General features: G+C 45.4%; 1 protein-coding gene across 1 annotated transcript in view; it reads right to left on the bottom strand.

Annotated features, from left to right (window-relative positions):
- RFNG (RFNG O-fucosylpeptide 3-beta-N-acetylglucosaminyltransferase) overlaps positions 1–15,043 on the bottom strand; it is a 29,818-nt gene that overhangs the window by 14,516 nt on the left and 259 nt on the right. Inside the window, exons 2-3 of the mRNA XM_063456200.1 lie at positions 11,796–12,283; positions 11,420–11,468 (exon numbers count right to left, since the gene is read on the bottom strand). Of these exons, the coding sequence (XP_063312270.1) occupies positions 11,420–11,468; positions 11,796–12,194 (448 nt within the window). The 5' untranslated portion in view covers positions 12,195–12,283. The remainder of the gene's footprint in view (positions 1–11,419; positions 11,469–11,795; positions 12,284–15,043) is intronic.

Genomic DNA, 15,043 nt, shown 5'->3' with positions numbered 1-15,043 from the left:
CAGTTCCTGACTTGTTCCAAATGTTGGCCTGCTACCCATATACTATCTATGCGAGAGTATTGTGTACAGTGGACAAAAATGTGTACCCCCGTTCTCCCACATGTAAAGCTCGCCACACGTCATAGTAGTGGTTGTCTTGGAGCAGTTTTTGTATTGCTCTGCCTTGTCTCTTAAGCGGTTTCAGTCTGGCTGGTGTATGCGGTCCAGTGGTGTCTATCGAAGGGTCTAGTACATGGTTAAAATCGCCACAAATTACCCCTATTCCCTGGCTTATGGACAACAATTTTTTGAACACCTTGTGGAGGAAGTTTCTTTGTTCCTGGTTCGGGGCATATACACTTGCAATGGAATATACGACCCCATTAAATTTCCCCACCACCATAGCATATCTGCCCTCTGTGTCTACCTCCGAACTTATTAGTGTGAACGCTACATCCTTACTGATAAGTATTGATGCCCCTTTCGATTTATTTGAGTACGTGGCGTGGAATTGGTGGGGGTAATCTTGACCAAATAAAGGTGAGTGTGCATTGGCTTTGAAGTGGGTTTCTTGTAGGCATACTATGTCGGGTTTTAGTTTCTGCAAGTCTTTTCGAAGCAGCCCACGCTTCGCTGGGTGGTTAAGCCCTTTAGTATTATGAGAGTATATTTTCATGGGGGGTTATACAATCTAATTACGATTTGTGGTTTCTTAGTGCTATCTGTTTTGGGGAGGGACACCGTTCCCAGCTGCATCGAACATGGCGTCCGCTCCCTCTGACGTTTACAGAGTCTGGGGTTATTCCCATCTGGAGGTGGAGCTATAGTGGGTGTTAAAGTGTAAGGTGGTACCTGCAATGAACGCGTACATAGAAAAACATGGATGTCTAACAATTGAACATAAACATATAAAACTAAACATATTGCCATGGTGATGGCTTGGTGCCTAACTTTGGCACTGTGGGGTAGGAAGTATCCTACTTCCATGCCTGTCCACAACGGTCTTACGGCCTGTGTTGGGTGGAACATTGGTATACGCACCAGTTATCTTTAGACATTAAAATTACCTTTGACATTAACAATAACCTTCCCCTTAGGAATCTCATGGGTGGTGAGATCAGGTGAGTCGCCCCCAGGCCCCGGTTTTACCTTGTTCGTTAGGAGTGTAACCGCAATAACATGATGAGGTTACCGACCTTGGACCTCTTGGCGGGCGTTTTTCCCTTTTTAGAGTCCCAATCTCAATGTCTCTATGAGGTACCTGCCACAGTCTTAGGTTGCGGGCTACTGCCCTATCTGCTCCTGGTGACCTTCTTCCACGTGGGAGGTAGCGTGGACCTTCCTGCGGCTTGGGTTGGTGTCTTTGGTGGTGGTAGGCCCCAATCTTTCAAAGCTTGAATACCCGCTTCAGGAGACGTGATGGCTGTCATCTTGCCTTCGTGCATGACCAATAGTTTGACTGGGAATCCCCATCTATATGGCTTCTTATGTTGCCTCAGGCTCTCTGTGATGCATGCAAAGGCTTTCCTCTTTTTCAGTGTCACTGCCGATATGTCAGCATAGATTGTAATCCCTTGGTAAGGTGATGGTAGATTCTGGCGTTGCCTGTTTGCCCTCATGATATCTTCCTTTACATGGAAGTAATGGAGTCTCACTAGGGTGTCTCTGGGCTCATCAGATGTAAGGAATCTTGGCTTAGGAACTCTGTGGTACCTGTCTAGTAGGAGCATGTCTTGGTGCATGTCTGGGATAAGGAGTTTAAACAACCCCTGTAAGTATGCGTGCAGATCTGCTGTGCTGACCGTTTCCGCAATCCCTCTCAGGCGCAGGTTATTTCGTCTGGATCTATCTTCCATGTCTGCCAGCTTGTTCTCATAGGCCAACATTGTGTCTTGCATTTCGTTCATTTCAGCCCGCATGGCATTATAGGCTTCGGCGTGGTCCGCCATCTTGTCTTCCAGTGAAGACGTGCGTGTGCCCAGATCGTGGATTTCAGACTTGATTTCGTTTAGTGATGTGTGGAGGGTGAGTTGTATCTTTTGGTGCATATCGTCCAGCATTTTTTGGATCATGCTCTGAGTTGCGGGCCCGTCCTCTTTTGAGTGTCCCTGCTGCGCAGAGGATTCATCTTGGGCGCCATCTTGGAACTCCTCCGGTCTCGCCGGCAATTTCCCCTGGGCATTCCGAGCGGCAAAAAAATCATTTTTTTCGCTCCTTTCGGTTTGTCTGCGACCCTTGGTCTGTGACATCGTCGCGGGTGCAGTATTTTCCGCTTTTTAGGTGCTCGTTCCGCTGATTTTAGGCCGTGGTAGCACGGAGCTACTCCAACATGCGACCGCTGCGCTTGAGCTCCAGGCCACGCCCCCAACACTTTCTCATATTTAAAGTTGAGTTTGCCCATTCAGCTTGTCTATGGCAGAAACTCAATCAAGCTTAAGGTAATTTTAATAACTAATGTTGGAAGCTGAATTAGGTGAATGAGCAATGAGGTGGATGTCCTGCGTGTATTTGCTGTTTTATTTTTTTTGTTATTTGTGAGTAACATGTTGAGCTACAGGATTGTATCAGATACAATGAGCTAACTTCAATTTTAAAATGCTTTGATTTTTTTTTGCCCCTCTTAATGAGTGCGAGTGTTTGATGGTTAGAAGAAAAAAGTTGGCCAAGGAGATTATCCAAATATAAAGGGAACAGAAAAGGGGGTTGTAACGGATCGACGGGCACCCCGACTGGGTACCTCCGTTGAAGGATGCTCCTAGCGCTTCCCGAGGACTCCAAGCACTGCAGCAGACACCACAACCACCGAACCGGAGAAGCATATGAATGCTGTAAACAGCTGAACAGGAAAAGCATACAATCAGCTTACACTCCTGGCAATCAGCATACAATCCAATTCCCCCAATAACGAGACGACACTTCGTTTTGAGGTCAAGCAGAACTGACTGTACTGGCACATACAGCCTCTTTTATTCCCAATCCACAAACTTAGTACTGCCCACAGGGTTTTACAGAGCAACCAATAACACACGTACATTACAGAAAACACTCCCAGCAATTACACACAAAATCCTCCCCTCTGCATGTGATCTAATTATGGTACACAATGGGTTAACATAATTATCACAAGCAGGAAAAATACAGTTTTTATATATGTACTATAACTTTTCAGGCTGAAAAAATGACCCATTCGAATTCACGAACGGGGCCATTCGTGCATTTAGCTTAGTATAGCAGTGAGTTCAAACTGCCGAACGGGACTTAGTCTCTGCAGCTGAAAACGGAGTGTAGGAGAAGGTAAGGGTCAGCGGTGTTCGTTGAAATGTGTAGCCGATTTCAGTTCCATGGATTTGGCTACACATACCGCTGACCTCGTTGGAATGAACAAAGATGGCCGCCGCCACGTGTTCGTTTGTCGAATGGTGGCCACTTCGACTACTTCGGCACTTCGGCTGCATCCGAAGTGCCAATTTAAAGCTGCAGAACTGCTCCAATACAATTTAAAGGGGCAGCAAATCTTTTAAATTCCAATCTGCTAAAATAGTCTTTAACAGACAATATCTTCCAAGGGCCATAGTCTTAAAGGGGCATTGTTCCCAAAAGTCACAGTATGTCCCCAGATGGTTCTTAAAGGGCCAGCAGCAGCATAATAAAATACAATATGCCCAAATACTGTATTTAAAGGGTCAAATCTCCCAGGGGCCATAGTCAGCAGGCAGGAGGTGGGCAAACAGGCTTCTCCAATGCCCAGTGGCGAGGTTGGTTTCTCCACAGGGGTAACCCTGAGATATTGAAACGAAGAAAGAGGAGAGAGGAATCTGTCCCTAGAATGAAAAATTATTAAAAATCTAGAAGATACTTTATTAATACCAAAAGACGTTTCCTAAAATAAACTACCCCATACACGATAATATAGTACAGACTGGCTGTCTAGCTCAGACAGAGTAACCAACATATAATGCTTAGGGCGTATACATAGGGGATAAGGGGAGTAAGGAAAGACACAGGACAAAAATAAATTGCAAAAGTACAGTAAAATGATTCGGAGTAAAGTTGATAGCAACAGTCTCCAGAATCAAAATATAGAACAGAGCTAATTAAGACTGTATCGAACAAAAGGGGAGAGAGAGAAGTCAATCCGTGTGCATAAATCCACAACCTATGAAACTGAATAATATCAAGTATAATATCGTAGAAGTATGCAGACTTGAAGTAACAAAGAGAGTCACACTAGGATTGGTAAAGATACCCATCTAAAGCCAGGACGCTAGGATTAGCTACAGATATATATATCAATGTCTGCTAGCTTAAAATGTAGAAAAAATGTATCGTAATGTTAATTCCTAAAAGAGTGGCTACATCACTGGATAAACGTACCAGAAGTAGAACTAGCAATATATAACATACCAACTAATCCTGCGGAGACATACTGGCTCAATGAGTTCGTTCTAGTTAAACACACTGAGTCACTTGTTGGTTGAAAAGTGCTGAACTAGCTGAAATAATGCAAAAATAATGCAATAAAGTGAGCGGGCAACACTTGATGGAGCTTAGTCCATGTAGTGACTGAGAGTATCACACCAGGCTGACTAAATAAATAGTAGAGCTGTGTGATGACTAGGTAACAAGGTTAAACTTCTCTAGTAAGCATAAAGTGATAATCAAAACATAAGTAAGGTAGGAATAGTGCCTTCATGGGCACCAATAATAGTAAAGAGAGAAGATAGACCAGTATTACAGAGCAAAAAAGCTCAAAAAGGAATAGTAAAAGTAAAACATAATGTCAATTCGCTAAGTAACAGATACCCTGATCGGTATATTGCTTCCAAGTAACTCCAAGTGGCTATCGATCAGCCAAAATGAAGTTAGTCAAAGTAATAGCTGAATTGTTGCTAATAGGGAGGTCTATGTCACCCCAGTGGTGGCTAACAGTCTGACCAGTTATACAAGTACTCAAAACGGTTATAAGGTTATGGTGGGTATAAGGTCTAGACCACAACAAAAAAATTGTGGAGAATAAAGGGATGCAAATAAAGGTGTCAGAATGGTGTCGGCGTGGTGTCGAACCCGACGCGCGTTTCACCTGGTTTAGAGGCTCGTCAGGGGAAAACAGTGGTTAGGTTAAATATCCCGCCCTTCAGCCTGATTGGTCCATTTTTAGTTGAGGGGTGTATGTAAGGGTACAGTGGCTCAGTCAGGTAAAAAAATGAACGCAAAGTTCTTTATATATCCGGAAACTTTGCAAACCGAAACATACAATAGCTCTATGTTTTTGCAGTCATAAATAGACTATATAGTTCATCTAACAGTAGATAATTTCCATAAACAATAGAAATTGGGGTAGTAATCGATAAATAATATATTGAGAAAACATATTTCGATAGAAATGTGAATATAGATCAATAATAGTTGTTTCCTAACAAATCATAACGCTGATAGTAATTATGTATAGAGATGGTGGCTGGATTATAATGCCAATAGTGTGATACAAAGATAGATATCACCTCTTGTTATTATTGATTAGTATAGATACATATGTGTATCAAAAGAATGTTGTTTCCAGAAGTCTACCAATGTAAGAGTATAATTTAATTAAGTTGATTGAAGAAACTTATCAATTGAATATCAGACAACAGCAGTATTTAAATAGATATCCATAGCACTATTGATTGTTATATAGACAGTCTGTGACTAAGTTATAGTGTCCCTAGTGTGCTCTGATAAATCATTATTGCCTCATTTTGATATAGACGGGCATACATGTATTATTACTATGAGACTACCGATGTATGAATGGAGTATAGTTGAATTCTTCATTCAAGCCTCGAGGGGCTAAAGTCTTAAAGCAAAGATCCATTGAGATTCTTTCTGTAGCAAAGTTTTGTTAAAATTGCCTTTTTTTGGATTGGGTAGCAACTTCTCCATGGCCTGAAAGATAGATTATCGGATTTGCCATCATGAAAGTTAAGAATATGTCATGCTACTGGAGTGGGGGTAACGATGTTGTTAATGGAGTTGATGTGCTGTAAAATCCCACGTCTAAATTGTTGGAAGGTTTTTCCAATATATTGGACTCCACAGCTGCAACTGATTAAGTAAATCAGTTGTGTAGTGCTGCAATTTACAAGGGCATTAGTATCAATATTGATATGTGTTTGAGTGGAAACGGCTGACTTTGAGGGTAAGATGTATTGACAGGCCTTACAGTGGCCACATTTGAAAGTTCCCTTGAGACCAGATAACCAGTTCGTTGGTGGTAAGGGGGATGAAAGATGGCTATGGACTAGTTGATATTGGAAATTGGTTGGTCTGCGTGCTGTTAGAGGTGGGTAACTTGGTAGAATCTTTTGAAGCACTGGGTCATGTAAAAGTATTGGCCAGTTCCTCTTCAGGATATTGGTCATATTTTCCCAACGTTGGTCAAACATGGCAATACAATGTGGGGTCTGAGACTGTTGTGCCGGTTTTGTGAAATGGAGACTAGAGTGTCTGTCAATATCACATACCCGATAAAAGCCCTGTTTGAGAACACGATTTGGATATCCCAGTTACTTGAAGCGAGATTTTAGAATTTTGCATTCATTATAAAAAGTCTGATCCTGTGAACAGTTCCGTCTTGCCCTAAGATATTGACTATAGGGGATGGAAGCCTTTAATCGTTAGGGATGATGACTCGTCCAGTGTAATAAACTGTTAGTGGAGGTCTCCTTCCTAAAAAGTTCAGTCTGGATGGTACCATCCTGTTCCAACAGGATCTTCAGATCCAAGAACAATAGTTCATGTTCATCGATTACGTATGTCAACTTTAAGTTGATGTCATTGAGCATTTTGACAACATCTTCAAACATGGGGACGGATCCTGTCCATAGAAGCAGCATGTCGTCAATATATCTGTGCCAGCTCAAGATGTACTCATGAAAGCGGCTGAACCTAGTAGTAGTGACGACATGCTGCTCCCACCATCCATCCAGGTTGGCATAGGTGGGTGCACAGGCCGTCCCCATAGCAGTGCCAGAAATCTGAAGATAATAGGAACCATTGAACAGAAAATAGTTGTGTGTTAGGATGAATTCAAGAGAGGCTAGAATAAAGTCATTTTGTAAGTCATTATATGAGGTGTTATCAAGAAAAAATCTGCATGCCTTCAAACCCATATGATTGGGTATGATGGTATATAAGGAAACCACATCCAAGCTTGCTAATTGAGTATATGGTGGGACAGTCATATTCTGCAATGTAAGGAGAGTGGAATTAGTGTAGCTTTAGATAGGTATCTTTACCAATCCTAGTGTGACTCTGTGTTACTTCAAGTGTGCATACTTCTACGATATTATACTTGATATTATTCAGTTTCATAGGTTGTGGATTTATGCACACGGATTGACTTCTCTCTCTCTCCCGTTTTGTTCGATACAGTCTTAATTAGCTTCGTTCTATATTTTGATTCTGGAGACTGTTGCTATCAACTTTACTCAGAATCATTTTACTGTACTTTTGCAATTTATTTTTGTCCTGTGTCTTTCCTTACTTCCCTTATCCCCTATGTATACGCCCTAAGCATTATATGTTGGTTATAGACAGCCAGTCTATACTATATTATCGTGTGAGGGGTAGTTTATTTTAGGAAATGTCTTTTGGTATTAATAAAGTATCTTCTAGATTTTTAATAATTTTTCATTCTAGGGACAGATTCCTCTCTCCTTTTTCTTTGTTTGATGGTTATGCTTACGCGTTTGCAGCAACTAAATAAATTGCACGGTAGCTAATATAACGAGGATAAACAATTTGATCGATCGTTATGTGTTAGGGACATAGAAAAGCTGAAGAATGCAGTGTTGTGATCCGCATCAAAAGGGATTAAAAGGAAATTATTGTCAAAAGAATTATCCTCCATTTATTAATACATTAAAACAAATTATAAATAACAAAAAATACACATCTCTGAAAAGATAGGCAGTTGCATGCAGCTACAGAAATATCCATCCCTCAATAGGAAGATTATACACCAATCAGGAACCTCTCATCCTTTCTGCCGACAACCACTGGCAGCTCACTTGTGAATTGTAATTTCTGTGATCTACTCAATGTAGCGGAGAGCTGGTCTTTCACAGGTTAACTCCACTAAAGAGCCCAGTGAGGCTCAGGAACAAGTAATAAAATACCATAGAATAATAATCACAGCAAGCAAGGTAATCCATGAATATCCCCATACAGATCCCAATGACTGGACGACACACAGCATCAGGAGCAGAACTGAACTTTTAATCCACACAACCTTCTTTTAAAGCTTTCTCCCATGCAAGGGAGGGATTCACATTAATCAGTACAGTATCCAATAGTATGCCTGTTACCTCCCACACATCTCCTCCCCTCAGTGTGACACATAATCCACTTATCCATACTGTAGTTTTACCCGAGTTCTGGATGTACCCCAAAACAGTCAGCTAGAATTATATACTGGGTACCCCCTGGTAGCCCTGATCTGGGTGACTAACATTCAAAATTCACCCAGATCAGACCAGGAGTTCGGGAGTTAGATGGAAGGTGAAAATTGACCGACCGCACACGAGGTGGTATCCGAAAAAGGCTCCATGTGTTTTGGCCTTGCGGTCGGTCTCCGTTCGGAAGTTAAAATACATACAAATACTTGCCATCCATGGTCACTCTTACGTTCGTATTAATTCCCTTGTTCGGAGCATTGATTTCACCGAACGAGGGGCTGGTTGGCCTATCCGTTTGGGAGTTACGGAGTGTAGTGGGCTAGCCGCTGTACAAGAATCTGCCCTGGTTTCCTGGAGGGGGCTGCTTGCTCGCCACCTGCCCAGTGATTATGGTCCCGGGAAGATGGGACCCTTTAAACATTATGGTTGGGCTTAATGGGATTTTTGGTAGGGCACTACTGGACCTTTAAGAACCAGCCAAGACTTGCAAAGACTTCAGACTATATAAGTTATGCAGCAAAGAACATTGAGCTGTCTGCAAGACTGTGGGTTGTAAAATGCTTTCGGTACATTGTCCTGTATATGAAGCATTCGTTTGATTGTTCACCTAACACTGTACTGTCTCCCTGCATTCGGTATACGAACTTAAAGGGACACTCCAGGCACCCAGACCACTTCTGGCCATTGGAGTGGTCTGGGTGCAAACTCCCACTACTCTTAACCCTACAAGTTTGCAAACTGCAATAATTACCTTGCAGGGTTAACTCCACCTCTAGTGGCTGTCTACTAGACAGCCACTAGAGGGAACTTCTAGAGCAGGGAACTTCCTGCTCTATAGCACAGATTCTCCTCTATATTCCTGCTCTATAGCACAGTCTCCTCCTCACGCTCTGTGCTAGAGCGTCGCTGGACGTCCTCACGCTGTGTGAGGACCTCCAGCGTCGCTCAAATCCCCATAGGAAAGCATTGAAATTTGTTTTCAATGCTTTCGTATGGGAAGACCTAATGCGCATGCGATGCATTGCTGCGCATGCGCATTAGGTCTCCTCGGCCGGTGGGCAGGATCAGTCTCGCCAACCAGCCAACGGAGTAAGAAGGAGGAGCGGCGCGGAGGAGGAGACAGCGACATCTTCGCTGCTTCAGGTAAGTGACTGAAGGGGATTTCACCCCTTCAGTAACTGGGGATTGGGGGGTGGGAGGGAAAGGGAACCTCCAGTCCCAGGAAAACGGATTGTTTTCCTGGCACTGGAGATTCCTTTAATCTACCGAACACCGGACCACCCTGGTGTGAAGGGTGGCTGTAATTTACCTCCATGATTGCTTGTTACATTCCCTTGAACGCACGAACACTCTGCTGTATTCCCTGGGTGGTGGCCATTTCGACAGCCGAACACGTGGCGGCTGCCATCTTAAAACCTGCGAACAGCGGTGTTTGGTCGTCGAGTGTCTGGAACTCAAAACGGACACTCGACTAACCGAACACCGCTAAGACCTCCAGGGCTTCAGAAAGTACAGATGGAAACGCACGAACGGCCCGTCGTTCGTTAGGATGAATTCCACGAACTAGGGGATTCATCCGGTTACAAACTTAACTATGGATGGCATAGCCTTTCGGGACTTTTGAGGCACGAACAGAGACCGACCGCAGGGCCAGATCTCATGGAACTATTTTCGGCTACTTTACCCATGAGGTCGGTCAAATCTTTACCTTCTCAACTCCCAAATCCCTGGTCTGATCTGGGTGATTTTTGGATATGTTCCTCAACCAGATCAGGGCTATTAGGGGGTATATCTCCCATATTTGGGGTACATCCAAGAATTGGGGAAAAGTATGCACTGTATAATTATGTTAACTGTTATTCTAAGGGGAGGAGATATGTGGGAGGTAACGTCTATGGGATTGGTTACTGTGATAATTATGGCGAGTCCCTCCCTTGCATGGGAGAATCTCATAAAAGCAGGAATGTTGCCATTAAACTTCAGTTCTACTCCTGATACGGTGTATCGTCCAGTGATTGGGAAAGGTGACGGGATACTATTGGATTTTATTGCTGATGGTGATTACTATGCTGTTGGATTATTCTCTAAGTGTGGCTATTGTGCCTGGGTTTATAGCTGGTTCCTGAGCCACACCTGGACTACCAGCGGAAATAGTCTGTGAGAGAGCAGCGTTCCGCTACACGGAGCTCTGGAGGTCTCAGCGGTGTTTGGTTGTTTGAGTGTCCGATTTGAGTTCCAGACACTCGACGACCAAACACCGCTGAGGTTTTCTTGCGCAAGATGGCCGCCGCCGTGTGGTTCGTATACCGAACGGCGACCACACAGATACATACAAAGTAGCGATTTCACGGTCAATTAGGTTGCGGTTACAGAGTGTGAAAGCTTAATGAGGTGCACACTTGTCACTGGGGTGGTCTGATGGTTCGGTAATTTAATTCGTATGAAAAACGGAATGAAAACTACTGAACAATCAGACGAAAACTATACACAATACTTCTACACATAGCAATAATTACATGAAATACATTTGTAACATGAATCCTTGAGGACAGCCCATTGCCATCCGCTACACTCAATATATCAGCAAATGTCTATGCATGTCTTGTTCTCTGATTTAGGCAGTGGTACATCACGGCAAGTAAGAATACAGGAAATAAAGATAGAAAGTCACCAAGATAAGCGCAATGAGAGTTTATATTGCTATTGACAGTCTGCCCTGCTGTAATAAGAACACAGGTTAATGACATACAACATCTCACCCCTACTGTATAATCTGCAGCAGGGCAGAATCCATTTAGAAAATGTTAGGATAGATGCTGGATTCAGCCCACGGAACAGAAAGATGGACCTTGGGGTAGTTTACAGGTATACAAGGTATTTTCTAAAAATTTTCAATATAGGTTTAAAAAAAAAAAAATTATATAAAAACACAGGTTCGATTGCTATAATAAAACTTTTTAATGACATTTATCATTTTAACAAAATTTCAGTTTAGATTTTACCTGCTTTCTGACGCAGCGTTTGGTCTTCCCAATCCGTAAAAATAAAGGTCTGGAGGGGATAATAAATCCAAATAAGGTTAATAAAAAACAAGTAAGAGAGCCAGGAATCTATTAAATCTGTCTGCCCACTTTACGCCTAACGGACTCTTTTTGACTTGCTCAGTGATCTGCTTGTGAAAATTCCAGACTGTCTACTTTTTCATGGTAGTATACATTGTGCAGGTATGCAGTCTTAGCTATTCACTCCTGGCATGTACAAACTGTCACTCCCTAAACCTGGTTACTCTATTTACACCCCAAGGAAAAAGAAAAAAACACTTGCTCCCACCACCTATGTTCTAATGGACCGGCATACAAATGTAACGTAAACTCTCACCTGCTCCTTTATTTGGGAGATCCAGGTCTGCATGATCAGGTTTAAACGTCTCTTGTGATATTTTTTGGTAGTTTTTACAGCAATAAATAAATCTTCTATCTGTAGAGAGGTCTTCACATGTTGCTGATCCTCGGATGTAGCTTCAACAGGTTTTACATTTACGTCATAGGTCTCCCATTCCTTAAATCCATGGTGCGAGTGACTTCTTTGAGCAGAGAATCGGCTTGCATCTCCTGGGGGCTCCAGATAACTCGTTGTACATGTAACGTTGCATGTTAACACGGGATGAAGCTTTGCGAGGTCACTCTGTCTCCATGGAAGCAGTAGAAGGATGGCAGTGCATACAAACACAGACAGAAGGAAGCAGATCTTATTGAAGCCCAAGTAGGAGATCTTCATACTTAGCCCTCAGGGGATGGGCTCTGATCAGAAAGCTTCGGCATCGCAGAGGGTGGCAGGATCGTGTGAGATGTTCAGTATACAGTAGGCTGGTGTGGAAAAATAGCACATTTTAATAGAACAGAATTCAGAGCTTTTCTACTATATGTCATGAAAGCTGTAGTAAACACATTATAAAGGATGTTAGACAGTGCTCTGCCATCTTCTTTAATTACCCAGGTACATCATTTAGCAGATCTGTGTGCATGCATTTTCTATGTTATATTTTGTCATCTGGCCAATACGTTTGGAGTTAAAGGGATACTGTATTGCCAGGAATACAAAGCTGTAGACAAGACAGGGGGGGGATATGATAGAAACATTTAAATACATAAAGGGAATCAACACAGTAAAGGAGGAGACTATATTTAAAAGAAGAAAAACCACCACAACAAGAGGACATAGTCTTAAATTAGAGGGGCAAAGGTTTAAAAATAATATCAGGAAGTATTACTTTACTGAGAGGGTAGTGGATGCATGGAATAGCCTTCCAGCGGAAGTGGTAGAGGTTAACACAGTAAAGGAGTTTAAGCATGCGTGGGATAGGCATAAGGCTATCCTAACTATTAGATAAGGCCAGGGACTAATGAAAGTATTTAGAAAATTGGGCAGACTAGATGGGCCGAATGGTTATTATCTGCCGTCACATTCTATGTTTCTATATTACCGGCATTACCAATCCCTCTGCCTCCCCCTTCCTTCGCACCCCCACTCCCGTTGAAATAAAGGGTTAAAAACCCTTTACTTACCAGATCCCAGCGCCGATGTACGCGCAGGCATCAGACGTCCCATTATGAAAAGTATTATTCAATGCTTTCCTATGGGGATTCTGGCGACGCTGGAGGTCCTCATGCATAGGTGCGGACGTCCAGCGTTTTGAACTTTTCGTGTTCTAAGAAGCCGAAAGCACCATCTAGCAGATGTCTGAGAGACAGCAGCTAGAGGTGGGATTAGCCCTCTAATCAAAGCACTACGGTTTTGACTAACAAGGCAAAGTGGAGAGGGGAAAGGCACCCAGACTACTCTAATGAGCTGAAGTGGTCTGGGTGCCTGGAGTGTCCCTTTCAATACTTAGTGGGCTTTTCACTAAAGTGAGAATTCAAAGTGAATTTAAAAATATCTGCAGTGGAAAGATGCTCTAAACCAGATTGGCTACATTTTCCTAAAATTTTACATTCACTTTAGTGAATAACTGTATTAACTATTCCCGACACAAATTACACGGCCCAAGTACCTGTCTCTGCAAACTAAAGCTTACACTCATTTTACAGCTTCTGGGAATTCCAGACACATAAACAACAAACATTGGGCCTCTCTTTTTCTTGTAAGAAAGCTTCTTCTAATCTAATACATTGAAAAAGGCCCCAGCATTGCACTTCTATTCATGTATACACGGTTAGTGAGATACCGAGGAGGGGAGCCGGGGGCGTTGATAAATGGTTAGTGAGATGCCGGGGAGGGGAGTGTTGGTGCCGGTTAGTGAGGTACCAGGGGGCGGGGGGTGCCTGGGGTGTTGGTGACGGTTAGTGAGGCACCGGGGGGCGGGGGCGTTGATAAATGGTTAGTGAGATGCCGGAGAGGGGAGTGTTGGTGCCGGTTAGTGAGGTACCGTGGGGGGGTGGTGGTGCCTGGGGTGTTGGTGACGGTTAGTGAGGCACCGGGGGGCGGGGGCGTTGATAAATGGTTAGTGAGATGCCGGGGAGGGGAGTGTTGGTGCCGGTTAGTGAGGTACCAGGGGGCGGGGGGTGCCTGGAGTGCTGGTGACGGTTAGTGAGGCACCGGGGGGAGGGGGGGTGCTGGTGCCGGTTAGTGAGGCACCGGGGGGGAGCCGGGGGGTGCTGGTGCCGGTTAGTGAGGCACCGGGGAGGGGAGCCGGGGGGTGCTGGTGCCGGTTAGTGAGGCACCGGGGAGGGGAGCCGGGGGGTGCTGGTGCCGGTTAGTGAGGCACCGGGGAGGGGAGCCGGGGGGTGCTGGTGCCGGTTAGTGAGGCACCGGGGAGGGGAGCCGGGGGGTGCTGGTGCCGGTTAGTGAGGCACCGGGGAGGGGAGCCGGGGGGTGCTGGTGCCGGTTAGTGAGGCACCGGGGAGGGGAGCCGGGGGGTGCTGGTGCCGGTTAGTGAGGCACCGGGGAGGGGAGCCGGGGGGTGCTGGTGCCGGTTAGTGAGGCACCGGGGAGGGGAGCCGGGGGGTGCTGGTGCCGGTTAGTGAGGCACCGGGGAGGGGAGCCGGGGGGTGCTGGTGCCGGTTAGTGAGGCACCGGGGAGGGGAGCCGGGGGGTGCTGGTGCCGGTTAGTGAGGCACCGGGGAGGGGAGCCGGGGGGTGCTGGTGCCGGTTAGTGAGGCACCGGGGAGGGGTGCTGGTGCCGGTTAGTGAGGCACCGGGGAGGGGAGCCGGGGGTGCTGGTGCCGGTTAGTGAGGCACCGGGGAGGGGAGCCGGGGGGTGCTGGTGCCGGTTAGTGAGGCACCGGGGAGGGGAGCCGGGGGGTGCTGGTGCCGGTTAGTGAGGCACCAGGGAGGGGAGCCGGGGGGTGCTGGTGCCGGTTAGTGAGGCACCGGGGAGGGGAGCCGGGGGGTGCTGGTGCCGGTTAGTGAGGCACCGGGGAGGGGAGCCGGGGGGTGCTGGTGCCGGTTAGTGAGGCCCCCGGGGAGGGGAGCCGGGGGTGCTGGTGCCGGTTAGTGAGGCCCCCGGGGAGGGGAGCCGGGGGTGCTGGTGCCGGTTAGTGAGGCCCCCGGGGAGGGGAGCCGGGGGTGCTGGTGCCGGTTAGTGAGGCCCCCGGGGAGGGGAGCCGGGGGTGCTGGTGCCGGTTAGT

Source organism: Pelobates fuscus, chromosome 5 (genome assembly GCF_036172605.1).
Source record: "Pelobates fuscus isolate aPelFus1 chromosome 5, aPelFus1.pri, whole genome shotgun sequence".
Taxonomy (NCBI): Eukaryota; Metazoa; Chordata; class Amphibia; order Anura; family Pelobatidae; genus Pelobates; species Pelobates fuscus.
The sequence above is the reverse complement of the archived record's forward strand: the minus strand, read 5'-3'. Positions and strand labels throughout refer to the sequence as shown.